Source organism: Plasmodium fragile (genome assembly GCF_000956335.1).
Source record: "Plasmodium fragile strain nilgiri unplaced genomic scaffold supercont1.78, whole genome shotgun sequence".
NCBI classification, from domain to species: domain Eukaryota; phylum Apicomplexa; class Aconoidasida; order Haemosporida; family Plasmodiidae; genus Plasmodium; species Plasmodium fragile.
This window is the reverse complement of record NW_012192658.1, coordinates 1-15,181: the sequence shown is the minus strand read 5'-3', so window position 1 is coordinate 15,181 and position 15,181 is coordinate 1. Positions and strand designations below refer to the sequence as shown.

Here is a 15,181-nt window from a genome sequence, read left to right as displayed (position 1 = left end):
TATTTTTGCAAATTTTATACTCACGAAAAACATTTATAAATCGTTATTTTTGTAAAGAGAAATTAACTTTCATATTTTTATGTTGTGCAAACGAAATTAATATTTTTTATATAATTTAAGGTTTATGTTATTCATTTTCTGTCACTTTGTCCATTTTTTTTTTCTTCACCACTTTTTTAAGGTGTGCTAAATGATTAGTACACAGATGTTTTGTGCATTTAAAATATAAAATGTTTTAAAACCAAACTGCAACGATAAACTTATTTGTTAGCCTAATAATGTATTGATATAAAAATGTTATGTTACCACATATTTGGGGTAAATAAACACAAAAAGAAATATAATTTTCTTGCATTGACTAAAATTATTAAAGGAAATATGTGATAAGCTCTTTAAAATTTAACCCCTCGTTTAAAATGAAAAATAACAAAGGTGTACATGCTTCTAGTTTCTAATTCTCTTTATGCTGCGCAACTATAAGGCATTTTTAAAAGATATTATTTTTGTCTCATGGTTCCAAATGTTGCTGAACGAAAATGTTAGGATCTCTACCCTTAGCGACTATAATAGTTTACATGTAAAAGGGTGAATAAAATGAAATAAAAACTTTTGCTTTGAGTACTACAGGTTTTCAAAATATTTTAAGCATTTATCTAAAGTTATGCAATGTGGCATGAAGTTTATATAGAATTCAGTATTAACAATGTTTTAACAATACTTTAGGCTTTTTCTTTTTTGAAAAACACATGACTGTATTATTGATATGTTTTACACACTTATTTGCTGTGTCTCCTATAAAATGTACCCAAATGCATGAATTCAAATAATTCTACATCATTTTTATGAATTGTAGTACTCATGGAAAAAATACACCTATACACTTAAGTTTATTATATTTTTCATATAAAATAATAGGTAAAAATTTGTCATTCTTATGCGTCTATAGCTAACATGAGAATTTACGTTGTTCTTTATGTTCCAATGAAAATACAAAAAGAAAATGCTTAATATAAGGGATCTGTTCACTTAAAAAAATTAGTTTATTTGTTATTCTCATTTGGCAATGCCTCTCATATAAATAATAAAAGATATTTACCTCTCATTTTCTGCAAAAGAGAAAGTATAATTCTGAAATAAGTCTTCAGAAATATTTCTGTGCCTCATTTAATACTATTTCTTATGCGTAAGCAAACAAAGGCACATTTTTCAAAATGATTTCTCATAACGTGTTTTATAAATGATAAGTAATACAGAAAAAATAGATAAACATTCATTGTCTTTTAAGACACGTGTTGTCTTTTACTAAATGAAAATAGTGATTTAGATATAACATCTACATAGAATTAACAGGAAACTGTATCCCCTTTTGTTCGTTATGTGTCTTATGTAAGCAGCATTTTCTAAATTTACATCCATTTTTGTTGTCAATTCAATAAATAATTCTGTTCTTTTCTGTTTCAAATTTCAGCATATTTGTGTTAAAAGATATTTAAAAAATTATAAATGTATATTTTTAAAAAGAGTTCTTTTCATAATTCATTTTTAATTACATTTGTGATCATCGCCATTATTAATAAATTTTATAATACAAGTATAAAATAAATTGTCTAGGACATGATGAGATTTGCGCTGTTAAGTTGCACAAAGTGTGAATCGTTTTACCTGAAGATTAACTTTATCTAAAATATAAAATTATACGCAATTTAGGTTATGATACATAAATAAAAATATGAATTTAGAAGAAAAAATTGGGGGGTCTATATAAATTCATAAATTATTTTTTCTGTGATAGAAAAAATTCGAAGTTTTCGTTCACAAACATAGTTCTATGCATACACCTCTGGTATGTTCTTATACTAAGTCATTTGTGAAAGTATATCCCATTAAAAAAAAACTCCGTTTTTGGCAAAAAAAGTGGATATATTTCGCGATTCTAATAATAAATTTAGAAAGATGACCATATACTTACAGGTGTTTTGTTTTCGCTCGAAAAGAGTTTTCATAAATAATATTATATATTCTTATAAGGTGTGTCATATACAACTTGCTATATTGAACATATGCACAATACTTATCTTCCATTTTATACTTTTTACAGTGCCGAAAGGATTAACTTCATATTTTATTTACATTCCCAAAAACGTAGTAGTATAATTTCCTTTAAAGCTTGTCTAGGTCTAATAAGACATATTATTAAGGAATACATAGTCTTATATAAAGATTGGGTTATATATACTATTGTGTGTAAGAGTATGAAATACATTATAATTAATTCCTACATATTTTTATGATGTACAATGAGAAGTTTAAAAATGTAAAAAATTAGTAAAGGTTAAGAAAACCGTTTGCAGGTAAATCTCTAATGGAAGTATAAACTAAACATGGTTCATAAATGAAGAAAGAACTTCGAATTGTATATACCGTTTGTCATAAATTACATGTTGCAAAGGACGATATATTTAATAATAGTTCATGTTTTTAATGTAAGTTTATACAACAATTCTATATTATAAAGGATTAGATGTTATCATAGGATATATGTAATTATAATTAAAGTACAAAATATATTCCTTATCACATTTATGTCAGTATTAACAAACATAAAAAATAATAATAATAAAATACACTATTAATCATAAAATTTCATATTTAACATATATAAAATGGAGTACGAAATAATTATTTTAATATGACACAGGAATAAATAAATAAATATATATATATATATAATTCATTTAAATAAATATTAATATAATTGAATATAAATGCATAAAAACTATATATAGTAATTTTAAGAATTAAAGAAATAAAACAGTATAAATTTATATAAAATTAAACAATTATAAATAAAAATTAATAAAGAATATATTTAAATACAAAATATAAATAATAATTATTTATAATTATATAATAAAAATTAAGAAAAATATAAATAATTAAAAATAAGAAAGGATTAAAATTAATTAAAATAATATAAATTATTAAATAAATATATATTGCTTAAATAAATAATATAATTTTTAAAAATTAATTTAGAAATGTAATATATGATAAATATTATTTAATTAAATAATTAAATAAAAATAAATAAAATTAAAATAAATATTATATTATATTATAATTAAAAATAATGTAATGATATATATTAAAAAATATATAGTTAAATATAAATACTTTACTAAAAAATTAATTAAAACACATAGACTAATAAATAATAATTGAATTAAATAAATATATTAAATATATATAATTTTAGTAATTTTATTATGAATAAAATAATATCTTAATTTATTTGTTAATATAAATAACAATTAATTACTTCTATTATATAATTAAAATGATTATAATGTTATTTACAATAACATATATATTTATTTATTTTGTTAATTAATTAATTATTTTTATTATTAATTCCTTTAATTAAATGCTTATTTTAATTTTTTAATTCTTACTATTATTATTTATTTTTAATTAATTATATACTATATTATTTTAATTGTTTAAAAAAAAACATATTTATTATATTAAATAAATACCATATAAATACTAAATTAATATTATATTATACATTAAAATAATAAAAAATTATAAAATTACTTATATATACAAGAATATTGATTAATATATAATTAAAAATATTTTTTAATTTCAAGTATATATTAATTATATTTAAATTAAATTTATTATTAAATTTATTTATTTATTTTTATTACATTATTAATTTGTTTTTTAATTAATTTATTATTTATTTTTATTTATTTAATTAAGGTATTTATTCAATATTATTTTAAGTATTAATTATATATTTTTTTCGTTTAATTAATTATATCAATTTTATTTATTTATATTAAATCACATATAGTATTATATTTTATGTCTTAATAATTAAATTAAATTATATTAATTTTATTTAATACATTATATGTATTAAATGAATTATTTAATATGTACTATATTTATTTTAATTAATTATATTTAATTGTTTTATTTATTATATATAATTAATATATATATTATATTAATTAGTATATTTACATTTAAATAATAAATTTTAATTTTATTTATCATATTTAATTATTAATTTATTATATTATTTAACTTATTTAAAATATATTAATTTATATGAATTAATATATTGTTTTATTTAATTATATTATTAATTCCTTAATATTATTAATTATGAATACATTTTTTTTATTCATTTTCTTTTTTAATTATATTAATTACTAATATATATATGTCTTTAAATTAATTTTATATGATTAAATTATCTTTTTAAAAATAAAATTATAAAACACAACTTCAATTTAATAAAATGTCTTATTATCATTTAATTAATTATTAATTTAATTTTAAAATATAATTTTATGTTATATTTAATTATTATTAATTAATTTATTGTTATTTTATTTATAATTAAAATTTAAGATAATTGTTTTTTTTATAATGTATATTTCAAAATAATAATATACATATTATAATTTTAATTAATAAAACAATTTTCCATTTTATTAAATTATAATTTATATTTAATTAATTAAATTAATTTGTATTAATCATATATTTAAATATTGTCAATTAATTATATATATAATATTTTAATAGTTATATAATTATTTAAAAACTATTTTTATTTTAATTAATATATTGTTTTCTTTTAATTATTATAGCCTATTTTAATATTTGTTTTATATTATTTTAATTTATAATATATATTAATTACCCAGAATTAATTTTTACATGCTGCACAAATTATATTTATGGACGCATTTTTCTGTGTGTATTTTATATAGTTCTTCCTTTTTTTTTTTTTTTTATTTTGTTAAACTAATGCATTTATACATTTTATTCAATTCTAATTACGAAAACAAAGGTTTCTATTACACCTTTGCAAATTCAATACTTATTTTGATAATGTATCTTTGTATTTTGTAAATAAAACACAGTGCTAATTTTTAATTTCTTTGTGCAATGACATGAAAATTAGCTATTTCCATTGACGAATTCTGAGGTAGTGCAGTCTTAAAAAAGACGCATTTTTTTATTGCAAATACTTATTGTGGAAAAATGTCCACAGGAAATAGGAGTATTTTTTCATACTGAAGAAGTGTGCGTAAAACAATAACTTAAGCTAGTTTTTACTAACACATTTAAGTTAATAGACAAAACAAAAAAGGGTTATTTCGTTATTAAGAACCTAGGTTTTAAGCCAGACTCGTGGCTACAATCGTATATCAAAAATGTAACGACTATAATGTTTAATAATAGTATTCATTTTGTTCTTTTCTTTGATTCTTAAAAGTTTAATTACACAATTTTAAAATAACAACAATAACAAAACGTAAAGAATATTTATGCAGACATACAAACGTTCACTATACATTTTTAATTAATGAATTGAAATGTACTTTGTTACACGTTACCCATGTATGAATCACTAAATAATAGAAAAGGAAGTGTACATATCCTAATATATAAAACTGGATCTTTATAATGCACAACATCTTCATTTTCGCATTCTGTAAGAGCCCGTTATATTTATGTGGAGAGAGAAAAATAACGTTCTCATGTCTCACATAATTCTATTAAAAATGCATAAATTTGTACCTCTTGAAAACACATTAGTTGAAACTTTTGCATTTTAGAAATATCAATACATTTAGAATAATTTACTGTTGATCTATTTTTATGACAATGTAGTTACACATAACAATATTAATGATTACGTGTAAGGATAAGTTATCTCTTTATTGAATCCTAAAAATTAACAATGATTTTTTGTGTTCTTATATTCTTATTTTCAATTTTTGCTACGTAAATGTGTGAATTCTTTTTTCTTTTTCTATTTCATGATAATGTTTTAACTTTTCCCACCTGTACCCATAGATTAAGCAATGTGTTCCCTTTTCCATGTAGAACCTCTATTATTGTCACTGCGTAATATGCATTCTTTAGTCTTGCCCAATTTAAATGGTTCATCGTCATTCCTATCACTGTTTATATTTTCTTTTGGATAATTCATGGTTTTATCATATTCTGTCTTTAAATAATTTCTTAATAAATAGTTAATTTTTCTTGTTTTTCTCAACAAATGTAGAATGTCATCCGAATTCTCAGGAGAAACGTTTTTCATTCGTATGGTGAAATTTGTAACTTTGCGTCTTTTTTTAGAATCTATATTATTCTCAGTTCGTGTACTCCCTAATTTTACATTACTTTTTCTTAATTTGTTCTTATGTCCAAATGTATTTTTGTTTCTTCTAGGGCTATTTACATTATCATTTAGATTGTTTGTCCTTTCATAATGTTTTAAAAATGAATCATTCAACAAATATATTTCTTTATTAAAGCATAGGTTTTGTGTTTTTTCTTGTATTTCAGGTATGTAACTTGCAGCGATTTTGTGATTTCCATAAGACGGGGTTGCTATTCTAAGCGTATTTTTCATGGGGGATTTTTTTTTTTTGTTTCTGTTTTCATTTTTTACATGCTCCAAATTATCAACTTTTAGCTTTTCACTTTTTTCTTTCACTTTATGCGTATTCTTTTGGAAACATTTCTGTTCTACGGATTGCATGAGGGATAATATATCGTTCACATTCTTAAAAAAGAAATTTATATTTGCGGTAGTCCCAAAGTGTTCTACAAGAGTGAGAGTATCCCTCCGAAGACAGCGAATTTTTTTTTTTAATTCTTGAAAAAATTCATTATAATAATCAATTTTCTTTAGTAATTCTTCATTTTTGGCGTAAATTTCTATTGCCTTACTTTTTTCTCTTTTCATATCTAAGTAATACTTATTTTTATATATTTGTTCCAGTTGAAAGTTGTCTTTCTCAGCATTTTCTATGTTACTTAATTTTTTTTCAAATTCGTTGGTTATCACAATTATGTGTTTTTTCAGATTAGTTATTACTTCATCTTTGTTTTCAAGGAGACTTCCCCTTTTAGTTTGAGCTAACTGTTTAGGTTTAGTCAATTCATTATTCTTGCGATTTGTTCCTGGGTGTTTTTTGCTGCTTCCACTGTCTGCTACACGTTCACTATGATTAGCAAAATTGGATTTAGAATTTACTTTGTTTCCTAGGGAAAGCTTAAACAATCCTTTGTTTTTAACTTCGAAACTGTCCGTAATGTGCTTCTTGAAATTAAATTCGAATTCTGAGCTGAAATCTGATTGGTTATTTGCATCATATTCAAGTTTTGCGGATTCTGTTGTTGAGTCTACATTCTTTTTTTCATTTAGCAAAATTTCCCTAGTTATACTTTTGTCATTCCCGTTCATTGTATTGATAGAAAAAATACACACAATTGTAGATATGGGTGCGATGGAGCAATCTTGAATTAGCATAAAGCGTGTAGAAAAATAGGTTTCCCTTTTTCGTATGTATCAAAGTGTACATCTATAAAGCTTCAAATGGAAATGTCAAAGCCCTTTTGGACATAACTTGTACTAATTAAAAAGAAGACAACAATGAGGCAACATGTGCGCCCTTGAACGTTTCGTTATTTGGTAAAAATTTAATTCACATACATGTTTATTCTTTAATCCCAATTGTAGAAATGCAGGTGTGATTAAATTATCGAAGCAGTTTACATGATTTACATGTAGACGCATAACATCACAAGTGCCTCCTCGGTGACAGAGTGTATGTATATAGGGGGGGTAACATAACAACATGCATATCTCTTGTTTAGCCGGCCTTTTTATACTTGCAGAATACACCGCAGTGGAACAAAAAAAAAAAATTATAGTTTTAAATCACCTTTTGTGGCTATTTAAGCACAAAAGGATGGTTCATCATTGAAATTGTGAGCTCACCTTTTGGAAATGTGGAAGGGAGTGCTCATAAGAATAAGTACAAATATTTACTCTGTGTAGTGCTGTGTTAGCCATAATGTCAATTAAAAAGACAAATTATCTAAGTTTCTAGCAAATATTTGTTGCAGTTACTCATTAAATGGATAATCAAAAGCTTAACAAATTTGCACTTTTACAACAACAGAAATAAATGAAAAAATAAACACTATGCAAACGTACTTTTACACATTTTCACCATTGTTCCTTATTTTGTGGAATGAGAGAACTATTCTGACATTCCTTTTTTGAAATGCAAAATGTGTGTTTTTAAGACAGTCCCAAAAGAACGTTTGCAGTGTATTTGTGAATTTGGTATGATACGTTGATTTTTTTTTTTTTTTTTTTTCCTTCACCAAAAATGAAAACGTGTAATGGTTGAAAAGGGGAATATACGTGCACATGTATTTTGTAGGTAATTTTTTTTTCGCATTTTTAAGGGAAAAAAGAAGGAAATAATGTTTTGTAAAAATGAACTATTTCTTGTTTCGAACTTTATCCCCTTTGTTGCATTAAAGCGGAGTTTTGTCGTGTACATGTGTACCGAAGCGTTCTATGCATTTTCATCCATGTTTTACGAATAAAATTTTTAGAAAGGGGAAAATTTTTCATAAAAGTTGGTGATATTTCCCAATTTTTAAATAATATGACAGAAATGGAAAAAGACGTGAAAATGTACATGGGGTAAGTGCAACAGGGCTGTGTATGTGAAAATTCCCCCTCCAAGGACGTTTTACGCGCCATTTTGTTGTACACTAATTCTGTGGTTTATATATACATAACAAATATGTTTAAAAATTTAGCGTTTTTTCATTTAATTAAAATTTCTAGTTTAGTCACTTCTCGTGGTGTGTGCAGGAATGAGTTAAAAAAAAAAAAAATATATGAACTGTTCATAATTTTTTACATTAACGAAAATAAGCTTACGTTTTTGCTTCATTAAGAAAAACGTTATGTGTAGGGATTAAAAAAAAAAATAAAAGAAGTAACAAATTAATTTACAAACACATGGGGGGAAAGGAAAAAAATTTCTTATGCCAATTATGCCAAACATGTTTAATAAATGATAATACCCGCTATAGACATGGCTACGTTCGTACACTGTTGTCTACAAAAAAATTCACTTCATTTTTTGGCACATACATAAAAGATGTCGCATTTTTCGAAAATGCTTAAAAAAACAAAAGGAAAAATAAACTTACGCGCTTTTTTCCCAATACACTTGATGTTCAATCATCATGACTTTTGATTTGGTTTAAAAAGGTGTGCACATTCCATTGGACTTATATTTTGAGATATAAATATGGGATTCATTCACCAGTGAGACAAAAAAAAATGACGGTTACATTTATTTCTTTCGCTTTTTCTTATTCGAATGTGATAGTTTTCGTTCAAGGGACATAGGTGTCCTTCACCATCCATGGCGGTATTTTAACTGAACGTTCTTTTTACATTTGAAGACTACTTAAAGTGGTAATACTGTATGCATCTTCACTTAAAAAAAAACATGTGCCTTGTGCTGTTTCGTGAGGAATCTTTGCAGTCAAGCTCTATTTTAAACTTCCATCCTTTTTTCGAAAGATTCAGTCTTTCGTGAAACAAAAATGGTCCTATCTGTCCTTATGTGGTTGTTTTTGTTGCGCACATTAAAGAATAATTCCATTTTTGGACACATTTTTAATTTCCTTAATTTCGGATATGTAGTATGTGAGCATATTTTTAATCATGTACTGCAGCGTTATTTCACTTTGCGAACATGTGACACATGCGCCCTCGAGTTGTACGTAAACTATGCCTGCAGGGATGGAACATTTTTGAGGAATAAAAGTGCGCACATGTAAATACGTAAGATGAATAAAGTGTACGTCTACTAATTTAGTAGGTCAGGGGGTAGGCGAGCGATGCACATATACATATACACATTTGTGTCCCTTTGCTCCTTCAGCGCATGGGCACACTTGGGGGTGTCGTGGCTGTACCATGATCTACATCGAAACAAATGAATTTGATATCTCCTCCATCATTCACGATAACTGGGCGAACCCTTTTCTCTATGAGCAGTTTTATGCTACTTATAATTTCCATGAGATCTTCATTTTGTTCATATTTTTTTTCATTCTTAATTTTTTGCAATATGGAAAGGATATTTTCCCCACTGGATGAAGAGTCGTCAGAATTTTTTTGAAATGCGTCAATGAAATTATTTATTTCCTTTACGTAATTCACGTAATCCGCATTTTTTGATGTCGAAAAAAGTATGCGATTCGCCGTTTTCGTTGCAAGACATTTATTTAAAGAGTTAACATAATTTAAGAAATGCACATTCATTTTACTGCAAATGTTAACAGTTATTTTGCTTTTCAGACATAATCGTCTACACGGTGATATGTTTTTGAAATGCATCATTTTCGGTTGGACACAATAGAGGGGTACTTTTATGCGTGTGTGTAAAAATATCTCTCAGAATACGTGAACGGAAGCATTTTTTTTTTTTTTTCTTTTTCTTACTCAATTTTAAACACGCTAAATTGCTGCCTTTTAAATAATTGGCTGTTTTTCCAGCGGTGTGATTCTTAAAATGCTTATTTTAAATGTCACAGTTGATGTGATTTGCTGGGCAATGCGTCACAAAGCAGGAGAGCTTTTCGCATGTACAAATAGGAATGTACATATGTGCACATGTTTAAACAGGTGTTCATTTTTTGGCACTTGATTTTTGCTCTCACGTAAATATATTCATACGTCAGGCTTATAAATATATACATACACGTTCGCGTCAAACGGGCCGCGATGTTTCCCTACGAACCCAGTCAAATTGATCTTCCGCCATCCGAATGGGCGAAGCTGATTAAAGCCAGGTTGTACGAACTGAAAAAGGAAAGTTGCACAAGTAGAAAGGTACTGCTTAAACGTTTTCAAAAGGTGCAGAAAAAGCCCATTCGGCCTATGCACATATAAGCATATGTATGGGCACCAGCACAGCAAATGTTTGCATGGGTGTGGAGGGGATGAACAAAAATTACTGATAAAAACTACGTATACCGTTCACACGGTAAATAAAAAGGGGGGATAATTTAATTTGCGCTTTTGTGTATGCCTTTTTTTTTGTCCTCACATATCGTAGTTTTGAAAAAATAAACAAAGTTGTATATTTTTTTTTTTTTTTTTAAATTCGCATGTTTGGCTGTTTGTGCAGTGTTTTCCAAGCGACACACATGTAAGGGAGAAAGAATTGCGCGCTCTTATGGGTTTCTCTCGAACCCTTTGGAAGCTTTCATTTGCTGTGCGCAGCGTATCTTTGCAACGGCGCATCTGTTTTCTCCTTTGTTTTTATATTTACTCTCAATTGACTTAATTTTAAAATTTGTCCACTTGTGTAACATCGCAGATGCATTCTTGCGACAGCAGGAGGGGCAGCGGAGGGGACAAGAGAATGGGGGGCTTCTGTGAACGTGGTACAGTTGCGTTTGTGTGAGTTCACGCCGACGGGCGCACACGCGTGTGTATATGTGTTACATGTGCACACATGCTCACGCCTGGCCTATGACAAAACCACTGGCAACAATTTTGTTTTCCTCAGAGAGAATAAAGCGAGAGAGGGGCGAGATGCTGCATGCAAGGAGGTCGTAGACGCTGAAAAAGGGATTGTCGTGCGAGATGTAGTAGTTTAATTCTGGCCTGAAGTACTGCGTGCACATAAATGAGTTATCATTAACGAGGAGCTCAATGACGCCAATATCATCGCTGCGTAAGCATTTTTTATTATTCACCTTTTCGTAAAGCACGTTCACATTTTTTACATAATTTTTTAAATCAGTAATTTGTGCTACATCATTTGCGTTACATTCGACGTGTACTTTACCCTCCCCCCCTGCTCCGTCATAACTGAAGGAACTGCCTTTTTTTTTATACACATAGAGAATATTTTGAATGGTTACGCTATGCGAAAAGTTTAGGGAATACAAAAGATACACTCGTCCTATGATGAATGGTATTTTAACTTGATTCACTTTTATTAATACTTTCACCTTGTTACATGCAAAGGTGGTGTTTATTGCCCCATAGGGTGTATTTTTTATTTCCGAATTGGTTGGTACGCTGTTTACCAAAACTGATCCATTCTTCATTTTGTTATCATCGACTTTGAAGAAGACGTTTTCTACGATGTCGTTTGTTATATGTGCATTTTTGTTGATCGGGCACGATGCAATTATTTGGGGTAAAATGTTTATAAAAGATTCGAATGCGTTTTGTCCCTTGTGGGCACTGCAAAGGGTATCACTATTATCACTACAATTTCCCCCAGCAGGGTCACCACTTTTTTTGGGCACCTGTTCTTGTTCTTCTAACACCTTCCTTATGAAAGGAAGATTCTTCGCATTGGCTAGGTAGTCACAAAGGTCATCAATGTTGACGTATTTACACAAAGCGGCGTCCTGTTCAATTTTCTTCACCGTAATTTTTTCCCCAGCCGGCAATAAGATATAATTATTTTTACTTTTTAGGAACCCATGCAATACTTTAATATTCGCATTGATCATATTATTTGATTCTGTTAAGTCTTGTACAACCCCCACAAATGTGTCTTGTTCATTTGAGGATTTCTTCATCGAATTTCTTATGTCTCCTTTCCCATGTTGACAAAAATTGTAAAAAATATTATTCAAAAATACGTTATTGTTAGTGACAAAATTGTAGTAAGTAGTTAGAGCTGTCTTTTTATCGCTAAGAAATTCCGCACACACTTTTAGCCGAAATAAATCTTTTTTTAAATTCATGTACTTAATTTCATCGTATAAGCTAAAGGTGCTATTCAGTAATGGTCTTTTGTCTTGTTCAAATTTAACCACGTTCAAATTTTTGTATGCAGAAAGGGGAATGAATGTTAAATTGGGTTCAAATGGTGCATGATTCTGTGTAGAAGCAGAACGGCTTTTTTGCGAGTGTCCACTCTTCACGTAGAAGTTATTACTAAGAACAAAATTGTAAATACTATCCCTTTTGGCACACTGAAAAAAAGATTTTATCCTTTTACATATATCTTCGAACACTTCTGAATCATAATCGAACAGGTCTAACTTGTTTACCGCTACAATGACGTTAGAAATTCCTACTGCTTCTAATATAGAAACGTTTCTATACGTCTCATCATTTTTTTTGTTGTAAATATTATTTGCATCTACAACTAGGATGGCAGAGTCTGCAAAAAAACTCCACGTGTGTAAATTTGTCACCAGTTCATTATGTCCCGGGGTGTCAAAGATATTTACTTTCCTTAAAAAGAGCACATCATCGTGTATGGTTTTGTTTTTGTAAAATTCGGTGAATATGGTTTTGTCCGTGTGTGGACAATGCAGGACGTTGTTCCCGTCCATGCCTTCTTGGCTGTTTCTGTATGTCCTGTCCCCTTTTTTTGTTCCCCCTTGAGTGCTCACCACACGATTGTAGGCTTGTTCTAATTCCCCCTTGGTGTAATATATATAGAATTCTTTTTTTTTGTTAAAAAGAGTTATGTTTCTCTCCCTTTCATCATCCTCCTCGTCTAATATGAAGGTATACTTGGAACTTTCCCTCACGTGTTCATATTTTTTCACTGTTTGCTCGCTTACGTAGTTTAAGTTGTATAACAGTGCCCCTAGGAGGGTGGACTTGCCTGCATCGATGTGGCCCAACACCAGGATGTTCAGCGTGCTGAGCATGATGCATCTGCTGCCTTGACTGTCCGCTTGCATCTCATTCTGTAGGGCGTTCGAAGGGGTGTCATCTTGGTTCTCCGTTTGGGTGGCCTCGCCCTGCTGGCTTGGCTTTTTCACTTTGGCCGGTTCGCCCTGCTGGTTTGGCTTCTTCCCCTTTGCGGGTTGCCCCTTCTGATTTGACTTCTTCCCAGGTGCCTTCCCTTTGGGGATGTCCGTTACTTCTTGACACTCAAACTCGGAGTAATGTTCCTCATCGTAATTGTCGTAGTCCACTAAGTCGTCCTCGTAATCATCGTAGAGGAGGTTTTTCCCCCACTTTTTGTTGCTCATTTTGTTGCTTTAGGTGATCTGGGGGGGGGGGGAGGGTAAACACACATGTGTGGGGTGTTTACGAATACTTTCACTTGAAGAGGAAAAGACGTTCCTCTTTTTGTTCTCCTATACTTGTTGTATTTTACGAATGGGTTCAGCCTTAAAGCGGACGTTCACATGGGGGCGAGATACGCCTGGGGAACCGCTTGGTGTGGAGGGGTGTTGTTTTACCCCTTTTCGCCCAATAAATATTCTTATCGCGCTCTTTGGTGCTATATCCCCTTTGTGGCGTGTATATTTTTCTCTTTGCGCGCTAAATGAAAATGCCTCTCTTCGGCATGCGCACATGGGGGCACTATACGCGCTTTTTTTTGGGGGGGTTCCCTTCGGGGGCGAAAAGGAAAAGAAACGGAAATTGGGCACATCTTATTCCAGCCTGGATTGCGATCCGATTTTGTTATATAATAATCCCCTCTTTTTATATATTAGTTTCGCGTGACGTTTCAACGGGTGCCGGGGGCGGAAAGAAGAGACCCCGTTCAGTGTTACAAGTACTGTAGCGCCCCCTTAAGTGTTAGAAGAGCGGGGGGGAAAAAAAATATACATAATAAAATAAAAAATAAAGGAGACCTTAAAATTTGTTTCCCCATTTCTCTCCCTATACACATTGGACGGAGTTCCGATGACCATGTACAACGTGAGACTTCTAACATTTTTGCCACGGGGGAGAGCATGCCGTGTTTGGCATGAATTGTTGGTTCTGTGTAGAGATGGACATAATAGTGCACCCCGTAAATACGAACAGTGTGGGATAGGTGTACACACTGGTGATAATTCACAACAGGGGGAAAGTTGTTCCCGCTTCTTCGGAGTGGGGTCAGGCTGCGGATCGATTTATGTGTGTGAAGTGGCGAGTGAAACGATCTGGCAAAAAGCCAATTTTTCTAAATCGCCGAAACGACAGGTTAAAAGAGTTGGCGTAAGAGAAATGGAGTCCAAGTGGAGAAACAAATTTTACCAAAGGTGATCACTTGCAGAGTATTGTGTGCATGGGTTATAAACACTGTGCACATGGGCAGGGGTCTGAGCAGTGTTGTTTTTTTTTTCCTGGCCAAATAACCAGGATATGCCCTTTCAACTTAGTAGGGTTTTAATACCCCCCAATTGCAGCACGGATGGTGATACACTGGTGTTGTGTATGCCACTACGCCCTGGCTGAAAAATGAGAAACTCAAAAAAATTCGTTCCTTTGTCATACGTTGCAATTAAGTTTAATGCGAAATGGAGGAGAAAGCTTTTTTTTTTTTTTTTTTTT

The 15,181-nt window shown here is 29.6% G+C and overlaps 3 protein-coding genes across 3 annotated transcripts; all 3 read right to left on the bottom strand.

The window, feature by feature from the left end:
- Positions 1-5,887: 5,887 nt before the first annotated feature.
- On the bottom strand, positions 5,888-7,285 carry AK88_04830 (uncharacterized protein; the record flags this gene model as incomplete). Its single annotated transcript, XM_012482434.1, has 1 exon — positions 5,888-7,285. The coding sequence occupies one exon, from the start codon at positions 7,283-7,285 to the stop codon at positions 5,888-5,890; it is 1,398 nt and encodes a 465-aa protein (XP_012337857.1).
- A 2,219-nt stretch (positions 7,286-9,504) lies between these two features.
- AK88_04829 (uncharacterized protein) lies at positions 9,505-10,264 on the bottom strand (the record flags this gene model as incomplete). The annotated part of the gene is made up of 2 exons (XM_012482433.1): positions 9,505-9,653; positions 9,838-10,264. 2 exons carry the CDS (start codon positions 10,262-10,264, stop codon positions 9,505-9,507), a joined length of 576 nt encoding a protein of 191 aa, XP_012337856.1.
- Positions 10,265-11,388: 1,124 nt separating this feature from the next.
- On the bottom strand, positions 11,389-13,884 carry AK88_04828 (uncharacterized protein; the record flags this gene model as incomplete). The annotated part of the gene is made up of 1 exon (XM_012482432.1): positions 11,389-13,884. One exon carries the CDS (start codon positions 13,882-13,884, stop codon positions 11,389-11,391), a length of 2,496 nt encoding a protein of 831 aa, XP_012337855.1.
- Between the last annotated feature and the right edge of the window lie 1,297 nt (positions 13,885-15,181).